The sequence below is a fragment of the Macadamia integrifolia genome, unplaced genomic scaffold (genome assembly GCF_013358625.1).
Source record: "Macadamia integrifolia cultivar HAES 741 unplaced genomic scaffold, SCU_Mint_v3 scaffold968, whole genome shotgun sequence".
Lineage (NCBI taxonomy): Eukaryota > Viridiplantae > Streptophyta > Magnoliopsida > Proteales > Proteaceae > Macadamia > Macadamia integrifolia.
Window position 1 is genome coordinate 130,508 of NW_024870604.1, and position 17,458 is coordinate 147,965.

Below are 17,458 nucleotides of genomic sequence, written 5' to 3' on the forward strand. Positions count from 1 at the left end.
AAGAGGAATATTAGAAAGTAACAAATTAGAGTTCCAAGATTGCCCATTGATAAAATCCGAGACCATATGTCTCGGAGAGCCCGTGTCAGGACAGGAAAAAGTTAAAGCTAATGGACTCTTAAAGTAGGAATCCAAGGGTCCCACCAGAAGTCAGTATTGTGGCCATTTCCAACTTTCCTAAAAACCATTTTTGATAGAGTAGGTAAGAGTTTTACAATATTGTTCCAAGATGGACACCCCTTCTTCCTTAAAGTGGATGGGTGAAAAATGGATCTATTAGGGAAATACTTGGATACAAGAACTTGCATCCCAAGACAGTGAGGCTCAGTTAAAATTCTCCATCCAATTTTTAGGAGCCCGGTTTTGAGTATCTGCCTTTCTAAAGCCTAACCCACCAAACGGTTTAGAAGGGCAAATTTTATGCTGGCCAATTAGATGCAATTTATTCTTATTATACGAGTCACCATTCCAGAAACGTTGCTAAATAGAGTCCAGTTTATTAGTAATGCATTTCGGGAAAAGAAAATAAGATAGGGAATAGAAGTTAAGACAGGTTGCAGCATAACCTATCTACCTGCAAAAGACAATAAGTTAGCTTTCCAAGAACTCAACTCGTTTTTAACCCTAGCAATCACCTTGTTGAAACTAGTACTTCTAGCTCTTGGATGGAAAAGATCAGAGCCCAAGTAGGCGGCAGTAGTGTCCATCTCCTTAATTCCAAGAATGGAACAAATTCTGGACTTAGCCGAATAAAAAACATTAGAGCTAAAGGCCAGACAGCTCTTGTCCAATTTAATGGTTAGGCCAGAAAGGTCAAAAAAGAGTTCAAGGATACCCTTAATATTGGTCACATCATTCACCTCAGCTCTATAGAAGATAAAGGTATCATCTGCGAAAAGCAAATGGGAGATCTCTGGTGCCCTCTTTGCCACCTTGATGCCTTTGAAAAAATTAAGTTGTCTACAGGCATTTAAAAGGCACGAGAGACCTTCCATTGCAACAATAAATAAGAAAGGGCTGAGGGGGCATCCTTGGCTAAGACCCCTGGAAGGTTTAAAGAAGTTAAAAGCAGTTCCATTAAGTTTAATGGCGGAAGAGGAGGAGCTAATGATATAACTGATCATGTCCCCCATCTATCCCCAAAACCAAGGGAATCAAGGATGCATCTGAGGAAGCCCCATTCTAGTTTATCATAAGCATTCGCCATATCTAGCTTGAGGGCAACCCATCCCTTTTTACCTTTAGAGGATATGAGGAAATGAAAAATTTCTTGGGCTAAATTGATGTTATTGACAATCTGACGACTTGGGACAAAAGCAGATTGGTAAGGAGAAATAAACCGAGAAAGCAGACGCTTCAATCTGCAAGTAAGAATTTTTGAGATCACCTTGTAAGTAACATTACATAGGCTAATAGGTCGAAAATCCCCAACCGCAATAGAGTTCTCTTTCTTTGGTATGAGGCAGAGGAGAGTATGATTAGTGACAGGAGGGAGGGAAATAGTTTGAAAAAGGAAAAAAAGGTAACAAAGTTGCAAACATCCCATTGAACGAGATTCCAAAAATGATGGAAAAAAATGGCCTGGAAACCATCGGGGTCGGAGCCTTGAAGGAACCAATGGAGGAGACCTCTGATTTTATCTCCTCCATAGAAGGAAAATCGACAAGAGAGGGTAAGTCAGATGGAGAAATCACAAGAGGAAACAAACACATATATGGGGTATGATCCCTAGAATTAGAGGTGGTAAAGATTTTTGCAAAAAATTCAGAGAATGTCGAGGCAATATCTACTGGGCCTGAGAAAGTTAGACCATTGCAAGAAATGACCTTGGTGATTTTCCTTCTATGGAGATTGGATTTAGCCACAGTGTGAAAATATTTGGTATTCTTGTCCCCATCAAATATGTAAGACAATCTAGATGCTTGGAACCAGAATCTTTCCTCTGCCTCATCATGATAGTTAATGTTGTGCTTTTGTTAGATTTATATGTGTTCCTATATGTTTACTACTTTTAGGTTAGATACTCATTCAGACTTATTGCTTTCATTATATATTTGCTAGTTAGAAGGATTAGTAAGATTACGAATGATCCAAATAAAAAAAAAAAGAACTATCCGGGTAGGCGGGGTTAGTGCGTAAAACCTTCTCATCATGTAACTCTCAACCTATTAGAGATTTGGGCAGACCTTTGCCTTATCCCTTCGATTCAACTTTATACACCTCGAGATAGAAAGAGTGAACCCTAATTCCTTTACTTTTCGACTTTGTGCCCCTACACAAGGGGAGATGGACAATTAGTGAAGCAAGAAGAAGACTAAGGTGATTTCCTACCCGAGATACCCATAGATGTGTATGAATTTATGGAGTGTTTTAATCATGTTTGTTTTGTTAAGAGGTTCAAGGACAATGTATCTATTGGTTATAAATGGTTATTGAAGGTGACGGTTGATAAACTCTTAGGGTCTATAAAAAAGTTAAAGGAAGAGGGTTGCACATGTTGCTAGCTTTTGATAAGCTAGTGGCATGCACCAACTGTAGGTTGGACATAGGAGGGCAAGGAGCATTTTCCAAAGGGAGGGGAGAGAGGATGATACATGCTAGCACCCTGGCGACGAGTCCAGCTGTGAAACTGGTGTTAAAATTGTTTTCTTTATTTTTATTTAAAAAAAAAAAAGATAGATGCGAGCAAAGTATAAAAGTTTAACTAGCTTACATTAAAAAAGCATTTGCAGAAAAAAAAAAAAAAAATTTGAGAAAGTCACATCATCAGATCATCTCCGGGTAACTTCTCAAAACAAGAAAAAGCACACCTTATTTTCGCAAATCTTATACGGTGTACATACGTCGTAGTTGACGGCGTAGGGAAACTCCCGCCCATATTTAAGAGTTGGCGCTTCTCGCATCTCTTTCTCTCACATGTCTATCTTCTGAGCCTGAAAAAGCATAGAAATAAAAGCTCCATTTTTCCCATTTTTCCGTCCTTCCGTTTCAGGACATCAGTGTTAAAAAAGATGCAGAGAGAGCGTCTCAAGCGAAGTAGGGTTTCAAACCATGGATTCTCCTGAAGGCAATCGTATCGTATCTACTTCATCAGCTTCTCCCACTGTTCAAGTACAGTAAAATGTTGTTGATTTATAAATTTATTTTATTTTTAATGCTGTTTCTTGGAACTACTATTCTACTATAGTTCATTCAGGTTGATGATCTGAAAATTTATTAATCCGTAATTGGGTTTATTTATTTGTGGGTATTCTGTAGATGGAATACCCGTTTCGTTTTTTGCTTTGTTTTGTTGTGAATTTTCCCCATTTTTTTTTGTGTGTTTTTTGATAAATTTGGAAGTGGGTTGTTTGAATCTTTGAAATGGTTTGAATTTGAAATCTGGTTTAGGATCTTTTGTTGCAATGCGTTGGCTAGGGTTTGCATTTATGTGGAGGCTTGTAGATCGGCCAGGAAAGTCATTCCTTAGTCTAGGAATTAGAGAGGTTCGCCATCCAAAACAAGTTGGTTTGACAGTTAGCTGCATGGCTGGCCAACATGTTGGTCAAGTTATTACCTTCTCTGACTAATACGTGTGACTGTTAGACGTTCTATGGACCTAATCTTGCCCTTGATTTTGTCAGCGTCTACAGTCTTCCAGTATGATACGAGTCAGGAAAAGTTCTTGAGCATTTTAAGGCATGAATTTTGCAGCCATATCGGTAAGGCTGGTACTTATATGTCTATAGAGAAACTAAAACTTAAAAAAGCATGGTGTCATGCTAGCCCTTTACAGCCCACCATGCCAGCTTGTCCTCTGGATGGATAGGCCGTCAGGCCAAGGGCCCAATTTTCATCGGGCAAACATCTCTTCGATGTGGACATGTGCATGTGTGGCTCTGCTATCATCCTCTGTGGCTGCTTTGGTGTATGTCCGTATAAGCTGTAGTAGGTGAGTGTGCAGTTGTTGGAAAACTCATTATTTCTTGGTATTCACACCAGCCATGTTCGATGTGTGATAAATGCTTGCAAACACTTATATTGTAAACTGAGCATCCTCTAAAATGAAAAAAATTTCAATGACACACCGATCAAGTTGACTATCTGGCTGAAGATAGAGTGGTCATCTCAACCAAATGCCATAGTGTGGAGAGGGAAAATATATGTTCCTCACTTTCCTCCTCCAAACTACCGAAAAGGACAACTGTTCTATATAGGAAGCCCAATCTCTGTAAAGGTGAGGAGGAAAACTCCTATCTTCAGTGGGCCAAGGTGAGATAAGGCATTCTAAAAGGATGATGGTAGTGCAAGATTACCCACTTTTGGGGAGCTCCCATGTGTTTCAGAGGCGGACTTCCATGAAAGTTTTACTTTGTTATTTGAAAGGTCATGGTTGAACTTATTGATTGCTCTTCCAAGTTTCCATAGTTTTTTAGTATTATATTCCCATTTTCCAGTCCGTTTTCTTCCACCATTGGTAAGCATTTAAAAAGTTTTACCCTCTAATCTGTTTATGTATTGTTCCATAAGAACACATGTAATGGACATTGTAATGAAGACTTTATGGATCTACTTTTATGTTGAATTGTGAAAATTTTTAAGATGTGCCTTTTTCATATGACTCCTGAGAATTCCCTTTGGAGATATAAGTGTTACCATAGTTAGACATATCTTTAGATTTATTGTTCTTGATAGAAAACACCTGGATTTTTTTTTGTAAGACATTACAAATTTGGCTCTTGTTCATCATTTTTACTTCTAAATAAATTGCAGGAATCACCTTTTTCCAATTACCTTAGCACTCTGTCGCCCATAAAGCCAGTTAAGTCTTTTCATCTTGCACAAGGATTTTCAGAACTTAATTTTCCTCCACCACCTCCTGTGTTTACATCTCCTCAGATAAACACACAGAGAAAAGCAAGTTTCTTAAAAAGGTATTTGTTGCCTTCAATTTCACAGTGCTTTGTCTTTTCAAATTGGAGAATGTGGATTTTGATTTGGAAGCTGGTCATGTGATAATTTTATTTTTGTTTTCAGGCCCCAATTTTCACACTCATCAAATGCAGAGCTCTCTCAGCATGATGATAGCGGCAAGATGGTTGCAGCAGCTTCAGATATTTACAGCAGCTCTCAGAAGGAATGTGATAGCAAGTGCTCCATTCAAGTTCAGGCCTGCAGTCCTGGATGTGTTGATGAATTCCTGGCTGATCCTGTGGACCCAGAGGACAGTGTGAATTCCATTGATTCAGCCAATTTATGTTTGAAGCAATCTAATGATGCGTCTGAAGCACTAGAGAGTAGTTCCAGCTTGAAGGAAAACATAGAAAACATTAATGATAATATTGATAACAGGGAAGGCACTGATAGTGAAGCGATGGCTGCATCCCTTACCTCATTAGAACAAGCTGAAGATAAAGTGGCAGAGAAGTTGCTGTTCCCTGATAATCCAGTTGAATCTGAAGCTGAACAGCAGAAGGATAGTGGGAGGCTTCCTGATGAGTACCAAGGTGTAATTTCTGAGAAAATCAGTGCTCACTTGGAGTCTGATTTGTCCATAAAACATGTTTCTTTTATTCAAAATGACAAGAATTTAGTGGTCCAAATTGCTAAAGAATTATCCTCTATAATTGCAATGGAAGGGGAGCATGGGGATGCTGATTTTGATAAGAGACAAAGGTCTAGTTGCTCCACAAATCCTTGTCAACATAGATTAGAAGATGTCATGCTGCAGAATGCAGAAGGTGGGCAGCAGGATGAATGGGATTGTACCCCTCAGTTGTTGCCTGAATCTCTGCAGATTTCTCAGGCATCTCGAGATCATGATAAGAAGTCAGGATTAATATCAAATGGGTCTCTTGAAAGCAAGATGCAGTCTAATTTTGAGGTACAAAATAAGGTGTCTCTAATTCATCAATTGATTTTTCTAGTTATCTTTGTTTAGCTCTTTTGAAGAGGAATCAATTTATTCATAAGAAGAAATAATCTAGATATTACAAATGATCCATTATAGGGCCCTTGTTATGCTGAAATTACTTCCCTGCTTCAAACATTTGTGCAATATTACACTCAGGAAAGATATGACTCTTCCAATGGAAGATCAAGCCCCTAACAGTTCTAACATGAACCCCGTGTTTTGCAAGCTATTCTGACACCTCATTGAATGAACTAGGAATTAAAACTGAGTGAAGCATTCAAATTTGAACTTTTTTTTTTTTTTTGTTGGAGAATAGGAAAATGTTGATATTGTTTGTCCATGGTCGAGCATAAGTTCAAATAACTATTAATGAAAATATGTTAGTAAAAGATTTCTGAAATTGTTGTGTGATTTGTTCTTGCTTCTATATACTAAAATTGAGTTTCATTTGTAAGCTACCCTTGAGCTGGAATTAGGGACTGCCGTGGTGTGGGTTTAACTTGAACGATGGTCCTGCCTTCCTTCTCTTGTAAGTTTGTTATGCTCCTATTGGGTTTTGGACTGTGCAAGTTCTGGTTGGTAAACTGTTGATGCATACATTGATGCTGCCCTTCCCTATTAGTTTGAGTTTTTAGGAGAAACACTAGCAAACATAGTATCAAAGTAGGGAGGTCAAGTGTTTGACTTTTGGGAAGTGGCATCGGAAGAGTTTTCTTGACATTACTTCTCCTTCGGTGCTGCACAAAGCAATCTTGTGTGAACTCCACATGCAATGACCATGGATCTTGGCCTGCACGTGCAGGGGAGTGTTGATGTATATATTAAGGCTCCGTTTGGTATCGTTCTAAAAAAGCGTTTCTAGAGTTTTTCGTTCTATTGGAACGAAAAAACGGAATCTTCTGTTTGGTGCACTTATCCGTTTCTGTTTTTTTGGAACGAAAAGTGAAAAAAAAACTGAAGAAACGAGATTGGACGGAACTCCATTTTGGAGTTAATGGAGTTCCGTCTTCCCAGTTTCGTTCCATTTAAAAAAAAAAAAAAAAAAAAAATCTCGATAAAAATCTGAAATTTTGAAACACCATTTTTTTGTTTAAAAACTGCATTTTGACACAGAAACTGAAATTTTCGTTTTTGACACGAAACGACGTTTCTGGAACATAAACGATACCAAACTGGCCCTAAGCTGCCCTTTCCTAATAGTTCGAGCTTTTATGTGAAAAAGGTAGTGAACATAAACCTGTAGGAACATGAGTTTGTTGTTTACTAGAATACCATGTTGGATCGTTGACAACCTAAGAGGGGGTGAATTGGGTACAAGGTTCAAAATATCAGGTTTCAACCCTAGTTGAGATCGAAGTTTTCCGAAATTTCGAGAAAACTAGGGAAATTTGCCTACAATGGTGGAAACCTTGGTTTCGGCCCCCAAACTGTCTTTCCTTATGTTTGATTTTTTGTGTACATCCTATTTTTTGACAATTCTAACCTATTCAAAGAATTAGTTTCATGAAAAAAAAAAAAAAAAACAGTTAAAGTGATAATTCTTGTGTTGACCCAAGTTTGTTAGTGTACATTGACTGAAACTGTACTACATATATAAGCTACTAACTAAAAATGGAAAATGCATGATTAAAAGTTTAAAACAAATAAAACATAATGTAAAGGATCCAAAGCAAATAATAATATTACATAATTGAGATTTATCTCTCACCAGTCAATACCAGTCGGAGTGTCTAGGAGGTTCTAGTCCACGAGCTGCGCACCACTGCTTATGTCATAGCTGCTCATCTGAATGCACCAAATATGAGTCCCGTGACATGCTTTGGGACCAATTGTTTTGGAAGTCTGTCACTGTCCATCTATAAGACACATCATCAACATCTCTTAGGTTTCCCAACTTAGGGAATGGTTCACTCAAACTGATAGGATGTGGAGGTGGCTGATGGAGAGCCCTTAGAGAAGAAGGGGAAGAATAGAGTAGCAAATGGGAAAAGAGGAAGCACACACTCTCACAGGAGCATAAACCAAATCAGTTCTCATTCAAAATTAAATCACTTTAACTTGTCCATCGGTTATAGCAACTATACAGGAAAATAAAGACATCATTAGGAATTCAACTGAAATAGTAATTAGCCTAAACTAGGAAACAATTCTAAAAGGAAACTAATGCAAAAGGAAATACGTAAACCGACCAACTCCTACTAACAATCCTACATTTAAGTTTGGAAAATAAAAGGCATGAAATAAAAGACAAAATAAGCTATTAATTTATTTCCAACCTTTGTTGGACCAAAACCCTGGGTTGGACTAGCTCTTCTTGGCTTCTAAAGCCTTGTTGGTCCAATCAGGCAAGTGCAGTCGTGTTTGCATCAACTCTCCTCCTTTGAAAAGAACCTAACTCTACCGAGTTAGTAAAAGGATCGAGAAGACCGTCTGAAGGAATATGCTGAATGAGGAACGATCCCACCATCTTCTTGAGCTTAATTTTAGGGAGATCCTTAGCAGGATGAAACTTTTAGAGTCTTTTTGTTATGCTTGAAAGTATAGTTGTTGGCATAGCCAGCCACAATGCTGTACTCTCGTCAGACAACCACGGTAGACCAAAAAGGATATGGCAGACCTTCAATTGGAGGACGTCACATTGGACTGTATCATTAAATCCAACAATAGAATATGTGACCAAACACTTATCTGTGATCTTGAGATTAGTGTTGTTCACTCAAGCAACCTTGTAGAGATTTGGATGTGGCTCTGTCTTCAATCCCAACTTACGAACAATGATATAAAAGGGTTGTGGGTCCTTATCATTGGGAGTGTCATCACTGTCATGGACTACACTTGATGTGCGTTCTTCCCTTAAATCAATTATTTTAAAACTAATTTGCTCTTCGGGAATAGAAGGTAGAAGAGAGTCCTTGTCAATAAAAGCAACCAAACGGTTGGGACATTGAGCACTGATATATCCAAATCCATTGCACAAGTAGCACCGAATTGTAAACTTTGTCGCCTCACAAGGTTTATTTGAACCATGCTGATGGGGAGAATATGGACGAGTAGTTTGTGAAGTTGACATGTCAGAAACATGTCAAGGTGGAGAATACGACTGACTAGGTCGTGAAGATGCCATAGATGAAGCACTAGCCTGTGATTTGTTGAATGACTTTTCCTAGGTAGAAGTATGCTACAGAATAGAACTACGACCCCTAGGAAAAGTATTTGTAAAACTTCTCCAATTGTATGGATGTTTCAGACTTTCCTCAACCTGATACGCTACTGGTACGACATCTTCCTTTGTGGGCAGTCAACTAGATGCAAGGGAAGCACCAATTTGAAGGTGCAAACCATTACAGAACTATGCCACTAAAACTTCTTCATCCCTCTCAAAACTAGAACAAGTGGCAAAATAATAAAATCTAGCAACATACTCTTCAACGGTCAGATTTCCTGTTTCAACTGTGCAAACCTGAGGTGCATGCACTACTTGTAATCAAGAGGCAAGAATCTTCGGTTCATGACTTCATGCATTTCAGCCCAAGTAGTGACTAACCCAATACCTCGGGTTGGGTTCCGTTGCTATTGTTTGACCCATCAGACGTGGGCAGTGCCTTTCAATTTAGCCTCTGGAAATAAGACCTTTCGGGCCTCAGTCAACTCATACATCTGAAGAATGTCTCTAAGCTGTGAATCTAGTCAAGGTACAATTCTAGGTTGTTATCTACATAAAATCAATGAGATATCGACCAGTTCCATATGGTGGTGGAAGTGGCGGTGACGGTGGCAGTGGTTGTGATGGATCCTATGGGGGGTGGTGTTGGAATAATCTCCAGATTGAATAAGACTCTTTCCCCTATCTGCGACCACAAATTGATTAATAGAAACTTGCATAGATACCATAATTGTCTGAAGGGAAGTGACAATGGTAGTGAGGGCATCAAATTTTGCATCAGTTTTGCCCTTATAGGAGTTGAGCTATTGGAGGACTTCACTATTGGCTACCATGATGGAAAATAATAAGAGAACACTAATGGCAGAATACTAAATAAGTGGAAGTTTAGAATAGGGTGGCAAAATTGTAATTAAATAGAAATCCTTGAGTGACTAACAAGACCGTAATTATGGAAGTGCAATAAGAACATATGATGTTTAGAATGTATGAAGGAGGCAGGGGTAAAAAATGACAACAACTATAACCTTATCCCAACTAAGTGGGGTTGGCTACATGGATCCAATATGAAAAATAATAAAAAGACGCAACACAAGAGAGTTAAAATGAAGAGAGAAAGGTGGTAATAGAAGAAAATAAAGCAGTAGTCAAAGACACATCACATGAACATCCCCTAAAAGGGGTCGGCTACACAGGTCGTCCTCCATAAAACTCTATCTATGGTCATATTCGAATCAAGCACAATTGTATGCATATATTTTCTTAGCACTTCTTTAATAGTCATTTTAGGACTGCCTCTACCTCTTCTGGCTTCCTTGAACTGAATCATGTCACTCTTCCTTACTGGGGAATTCGTAGGTCTCCGTTGCACATGGCCATACCATCTCAACCAGCTCTCACGAAGCTTTTCCTAGATTGTTACAACCCCCAACTGGTTTCTAATACCCTCATTCCTTACTCTATCTCTCCTGGTCTCGCCACACAACCCTCTCAACATCCTCATCTCCGCTACTCAGCTTATTCAAATCACTCTTTTTAACTGCCTAGCACTTTGCTTCATATGTCATAACTGGGTGAATAACTGTCCTGTCGAATTTTCCATTGAGTTTACTAGGCATTCTTTTGTCACATAGCACTCTTTACACACCTCTCCATTTCATCCATCCCGCTTTAATTCCGTGGGAAATCATCTTCTATATCATCTTCTTTGTTAATGATGGACCCCAGGTATTTAAAACAGTCACTCTAGGGCAGCTCCCGTTCCCCAAGTCTCACCACTCCCTCCCCTCAGCTAGTTTGATTGAGGGGGCATCTCATATACTCTGTATTTGTTCTACTTATGATAAAACTTTTGATTCCAAGCTTGATCTCTATAGCTCCAGTTTAGTATTAATCACTTCCATTGTTCATCTACCAAAACAATTTTATTAGCGAATAGCATACACCATGGAACTGGATCTTGAATGTACCTTGTTAAATCATCCATAATGAATGCAAACAAAGGACTAGAGCTAATCCTTGGTATAACCCAATTGTAGTTGGGAATTTATTACTTTGACCGTCAGTCGTTTTGACACTCGTCACCACTCCCTCATACATGTCCTTAATTATATCCACGTAGTTATTCATGCCCTTCTCTTCTCTAGGACATGCCAAATAAGCTCTCTTGGTACTTTGTCATAGGATGGGTAAGTATAGGAACTAAATAAAAATCAAGTTAAAAGATAATAAACAAGAAAGACAAGGGCAAATATGGAAAGAAGGAATGCAAATCGACAAAAGGGGGGTTTGGGTTCAGACCTTCAAAATACCGACAGAGAAAAGGGAGTTTTCTTCCTTGAAGCTGAAACCTGTAAGAGGGAGGAAAAAGCTGCTGAACCAGGGGAAATCAGCGAAGGGGGAGGAGGTATCTTCGATGGTCTAGGGAGATTTCTCCACCTAACATCGTGAATTGTAGCTTCTATGGAGGAAAAATAGTCGCGACGAGAGCTTCGAATCCAAGTATGTTTGATTTTTCTTCTCTGAAACTCTTCTTCTTTTTTGTTCGTTCCTCTCGATCTCTCCTCTCTCTCTCACTCTCTTTTCTTTTTTTGTTTTGTTGACGGAGCCTTAGAAAAGGGGTTCAATCGAAGGAAAAACAGAAAGAAAGGACAGTGTGGATTTTGTAAGGTAGAATCAACGGGAGGGTGGGTTTTGGTTTGAGGTCTTATTTTGTTTTTGTTTTTGTTTTTGTTTTGTTTTGTTTTTTTCTTTTATTGATTTGGTTTTACAGCAAGGGAAGGTGCTTTCTGGTTGGGAATCGAAGGGGGTTTATGGAAGGGGTAGGGCTGCTACGGAGAGAGTTCCAACTTTTTTTTTTTTTTTAGATTGCTGGTCTCAGTCTCAGTTGATGTAGATGCACAGACTTGGACGATCCAAACCCATTTGGATATCTAGACAGAGATGAACTGGATCCAATTTTGATCTTTGGCTTGTCGGATCTCTTAGGATTTTATTTCTATTTTCATGCAATTTTTTTTTTTGGTTGCTTAAGTAGGAGATAGCTATTGGGATTTAATTTCCACTTAATTTGAGTTCCAAATCAGAGTAGGTTTCCTTTCATTTTGGACTTTTATTATTTATGCCATGTAACTGATTTAAAAATTAGAATAGTAAAGATGAATTGAGTTGAGTGTTTGTGATGCATGCTGGCGTGTTTCGCCCTTTCTTATGTGAATCCTCTCTTCCTCCCTTGCAACTCTAAGTTCATCTCATGGGTTCTTCCCTACCATTTCCGGCCCTCCATTAGTGGCACACATGGTTGGGATGGATACCCAAAGTTGCTGTCAACAAAAGATGACCCACCACCTGACCTACCCTCCTGTTCAAATGAAGTAGAAGATCCACCGTACTGTCAATACCCACCACCATATCCAAATGAACCAATGCTCTCGAAGGATGGTCCACTGGCATATACACCATACAGTGGATACCCATGATGCATCTGATCCGACACTCTCAAAGCCACTATTACAATGATGTACTGGACTAGGGCTCGAATTAATGAATTATGGTGCACGCCAATGCCCAAATCCTCCACGATGTCCCAAACTCATGGCTTCCATTGTTGTTTGCAAAGATTTTCCTGAGATTGGTTGTGTTCATCAACTAGGATAGTTGAGGGTGAGAGAACCAAACTCACTTATAAATGAAGACCCAAATTTTTCTCTTCTTTGGTTCTTCCATTTTTTTTTAAGATCTGTTTCCAGTATTGTTAATGAGAATGGAAGTCACTTTTGAAAACCATTGGTTTAATTGAGCTCAATAAAGCACTTGCATTAAGCAATGGAACTTGTAACAACAGGCCTAACACCCAGCAACCACTCCAGGAGAAAGGAGAAGAGAAGAAGAACCGAGACTGCAAGTTCACAGAATCATGAATTGCAGTCTCCCTTGCATTTTTTATTTGTAACTAAAACCAATTAGGAAACTAGACAGTATAGAAATCTACCCAAATTAGAAACAAGACAAAATAGGTAAGAAAATAGGCAAGGGAAAACTGTGGGAGCTAAGGATCCCACCGACCCACTAACACATGTGCCCTTTGTACGCCCACGGTACAAAGGGTCCATGTAGCTACTTTAACAAAACCCTATTTCAGGTTGAAACTTTCATTAGAGAATTTGTAATTTCCAAGCAGGAGAAAGATTACCTCATTGGAGAAAACACCCAAATTTCGCTCGAACTTCTCGCGGAGGAGATACGACTCACGAAGACATTCATTCGAGACCACCCGCCTATTTCTCCCTTTTATTTATGGGACAAAGAAGTTCCCAAAAGATGCTTCTTTGTTCCTATTTCCCAGCAACCTTTTGGTCCCGGTTCATTCCTAGGAACAAAAAAATGAACCGGCATTAACAAACAGATTTCTCTATTCCTTTTTTGTTCCCAAGAACAAAAATCCTGAGAAACAGAGAAACATAATGTTTATCATGCAGGCCCTAATCATCTTAGCAAGTAAGTTGTAATTAATTAGGCATGATTAACCAATAGAGGAATATTTCTGCCCCTTTGAAGAAGTCAAAGCGATGCCTAGGTGACAAGGCGGCTCAGCCTGGACCCTAGTTAGCAATTTGGCCGAATAATTCGCGAATTATTCGGACGAATCGAATATTTTCGAATTAAATGAAAAATTCTGACTGAATCCGAATAAAAATCGGTAAAATTCGCGATTTTTTCAAAAGTGAATATAAACCGCGAATAGATCATGACAAACCGGATTAAACCGAATTATTCGGTTACCATTAACCCACTTAAAAAAAAAAAAAAAAAAAAAAAAAACATAAAAAACCAAAACCGAACGGTCTTTAACTCTAACCCTCTCTGAAAAGTGAAAACCACATCCCTCCCATTTCTTACGGTCTCTGCAGACAGACTCTGCACCTCGCCGCTCGCCGATTGCCGATCGCTGCCTCGCCGCTCGCAGCCTCGCGCAATCCCGCCTCCTGAGTCCTGTGGCTCCTGCCTCGCCAATTGCCGCCTCACTGCCTCGCCGATCGCTGCCTTGCCGCTCGCGGCTCGCTGCTTCCCTGCCTCACCGCCTCGCTGAATAGCATCCTCGCTGCCTCGTCGCCTCGTTGAACAACATCCTTCCTTCCTAGGACTCTTGCGGCTACGGGTTAGTAATTATCCTCTTGAACAGTGGCAGCATTGACTATTAAACATTATAAGCAAAAAACCATTCTATTAACTCAGCTCCTCTACTGAATTCAAGCAAGCCCTTGATTGACAGATGAAGAGGAAGAAAAATCCCAAATCACTGAACCCTAAAATTTTGATTATTAGGAAAAGCCCCCAATCCAAGATCGATGTTGCAGAGGAGACGAGGGATTCCGGGCTTGTGTTCTAGGGATTTTTTCAATTTGTTCCTTCCATTTATTTCTGGAATACAGTTACACGATGGTTAATAAGGGATAGCATTTATTTACCTTGGATTTTTTCTTGTAATTCACACTTAAATTTTTATGGGAGTTTTTGGATATCCGTAGGAGAATTGTTTGAGTTGTTTCCTAATATGAGAAGAGTCTGTCTAGCAGTTTCTACTTTGTAAGAAGTTTTATTTTCTATTTATATGCATGTAATCCTACTGATAGGTAGACTTGATTATTGAATGAAATTGAGTTGAGTTTACCTCACAGATGTGAGTGCTGCACTGCTGCTTTCCATCCCTTTCCCTAGTTTGGAGTTGACGTTCATCTCAAAGATTAGTTCCTTCTTCCCTTCCCTTGCATTATATTCCTCCTCCTCCCTCTTCCCTTCAATATTATTCTTCTTAATTTACTGTTGCAACCGTATTTGTAAAACCGAACTATTGCCCTGAGAAACTCAACAACCCATAGTCAGTTGGATCAATTTCATTCAAGATCAATCCTTTTGTGGATGTTTTGCTTTATTTAGAATAGTTTTTTCCTTTTAAGCATGGATGATGGAATCATGGAACTAGGTGAGTCATGGATTGAATGATGTGATTTTGAACTTTTATATTCTTACAGGACAATTTCTTTAGAAATTGGATTACTGTAACTATTGTTTCCATCACCCAATGACAGCTTTTTCCTAGTTTTTTATTGTATTGTATATTTGAACTACAGTAATTTGCTCTTTCTAGGTGTACATATCAAGTTAATTACTTGATAAATAAAAAACATACAATAAATTATAAAAAAAAACGTCCGAATTTTTTGCCCGACTTTTATTTTTGTAATCGAATAATTCTCGAATCCGATTTTTAGTTTGTCCGCTTTTTTGACCTCTTTTTTGACCGAACCCTTAAATTGACCAGTCGAATTATTCCGAATAATTCTCCGTCCGAATAATTCCCGAATCCGAATTTGCTAACTATGGCCTGGACTAGCGCTTTGGTTGCCTAGGCGATGCCCTGATTTTACCATCCTCCCTCACCTTGGTTGCCTTATTGCCTTGATAACCTTGGTGCTTATGGACTGATCTGAGTTTGGATTCTGATCAAGTTTAACTAAGTTCTGAATGTCCCTACCAGAGTTGGATTATTCCTAACCACTATTGACACCTATCTTGATCTGATGATCCAAACAAAGACCAATTGATCCGGTGAGAGAAAGATTTATAGTAACAGTTGTTACAACAGCTAACCTCAAAGCTCGAGTGTTAGAAAGAGCACACGACACTGAATATCAACACCTGCCACACGTGCAGGCCCACATAGACACAGCTCTGCGTGTGACACCAACACATGGCATCGAGGGTTCAGAGTGCAGGGGCACAATACACTCCCCCACACCAATCAGGGATAGAACACTGGCCTCTTGGCTTTTATACCATGGTACAACTGCTTATCCCGAAAGCTCAAGCTGTTACGAAGGTAACACAACAATGTATATCAACAACAGTGTACCACAGCATTGGCTGATCTACCTGGTATGATGGATTGGATCTATCCTGTCTGTTCCATTACTCATTGGATGTCCAATAAATTTAGTTCTAATTTTTGGAACCATAAGTCTCATAATTTGACAAGTTTTAACAAACTGATGTCTAGTAACGCTTGTAAGCTTGAATTTCTGTTATCTATTTCCTTTTAATATTTATTGCCAGTAGAATAATTGCAACAGTCAATGTAGGAGGCCAGTCAGCATCAATGGGGCACGCTTAGACGTTGTCTACAATTTGAGGCTGCTGAGGGTTGCAGAAATATTGCTGGGAGCTGTTGCAGTCACCCAACAAATATGACTCCTGGTACTTCTACAGATTTGGGGGATCCGGATTTATGTAATCTTGGACCAAGTGCTGCTTCCAGTCCAAAGCAACCACCCGATTTATCGCAACTGGCTGCTTCAAAGTTGTCTCAGTTTCCAGTTCAAAATTCTGAAATGCGAGCTGATAAGGCTGATAAATCTGTCCGAGATTATGGTAATGCTCCTGTAATAGCTCCAGTGCCAACTGGTATTGGCTTGCACTTAAATAGCATTGTCCATTCTTCGGCAAAGGTAACTGGTGTAACTGCAAGCATGAAATTAGTGGAAAAGTGTTCTGTGATTGTACAAGGGCAGAAGTCATTCTGTGTTATTAACAGTCATTTCCAGGAGGACTCAAAGAGTAACCCACTTCAATTCAGAATGGTTGGGGAAATTTCATCAAATACTGATGATGATCAGCAAGAGAGTCAGGCCACGATTCTGGCAAGTTCTGCCTCCTCTCAGGTACCTGACAGCATGAAAGCTGTAAAAAATTCTCAGCAGCTGAAACTCATGGAATGCCATTCGATCCCAAGTCATAAAAGAAAATCTGCCTCCGAAAGTGCTGACATGTTTGAGGAATTCAACCAACCAAGCCATAAAAAGGGGAGGCAAGTTTGGTCCCTTTTTTTTTTTAATTTAAATTTTATCATATCATTCTTCTTTTATTGGGGCAACTGTAATTGGGATTTTGATATGTCCAGGAAGAAGGAATCATGCAACAGTCAGAATGAAGGTTGCAAACGTTGCAATTGTAAGAGGTCAAAATGCTTGAAACTGTAAGTGCGAAGAACATTTTCCTTTATATTCTTAATTTTATGTAGTTCCTGATTTTTGTTATCCATTTTGGCAGTTATTGTGAATGCTTTGCAGCAGGAGTGTATTGTGCTGATCTGTGTGCATGCCAGGAGTGCTTCAACAAGCCTGAATATGAAGAAACAGTTCTTGGCATCCGTCAACAAATTGAGTCCCGCAATCCACTTGCATTTGCTCCAAAGATTGTGCAGCTTGTCTCTGAGTCTTCAGCAAACAGTGGGGTGGTGAGTCCCTTCTCGAAATAAATCTGAGTATTGTTGATGTCAGACTAAATTACCAAGGGGTAATCAGTCCCAGTAGGATCCATCATAAACTCCAACACACAAATTCAGTTCA

At 39.3% G+C, this 17,458-nt stretch overlaps 1 protein-coding gene across 3 annotated transcripts in view; it reads left to right on the forward strand.

The window, feature by feature from the left end:
- The first annotated feature begins 2,901 nt into the window (after positions 1-2,901).
- LOC122070668 (CRC domain-containing protein TSO1-like) overlaps positions 2,902-17,458 on the forward strand; it is a 32,299-nt gene continuing 17,742 nt past the window's right edge. For 2 of the 3 annotated variants that reach the window (XM_042634873.1, XM_042634874.1), the window contains exons 1-6: positions 2,902-3,111; positions 4,753-4,913; positions 5,017-5,863; positions 16,193-16,917; positions 17,011-17,085; positions 17,160-17,346. In XM_042634873.1, coding sequence (XP_042490807.1) covers positions 3,052-3,111; positions 4,753-4,913; positions 5,017-5,863; positions 16,193-16,917; positions 17,011-17,085; positions 17,160-17,346 — 2,055 coding nt within the window. In that variant the 5' untranslated portion in view covers positions 2,902-3,051. Of the gene's footprint in view, positions 3,124-4,752; positions 4,914-5,016; positions 5,864-16,192; positions 16,918-17,010; positions 17,086-17,159; positions 17,347-17,458 lie in introns of all 3 variants that reach the window. The other variant, XM_042634875.1, reaches the window with a different exon arrangement.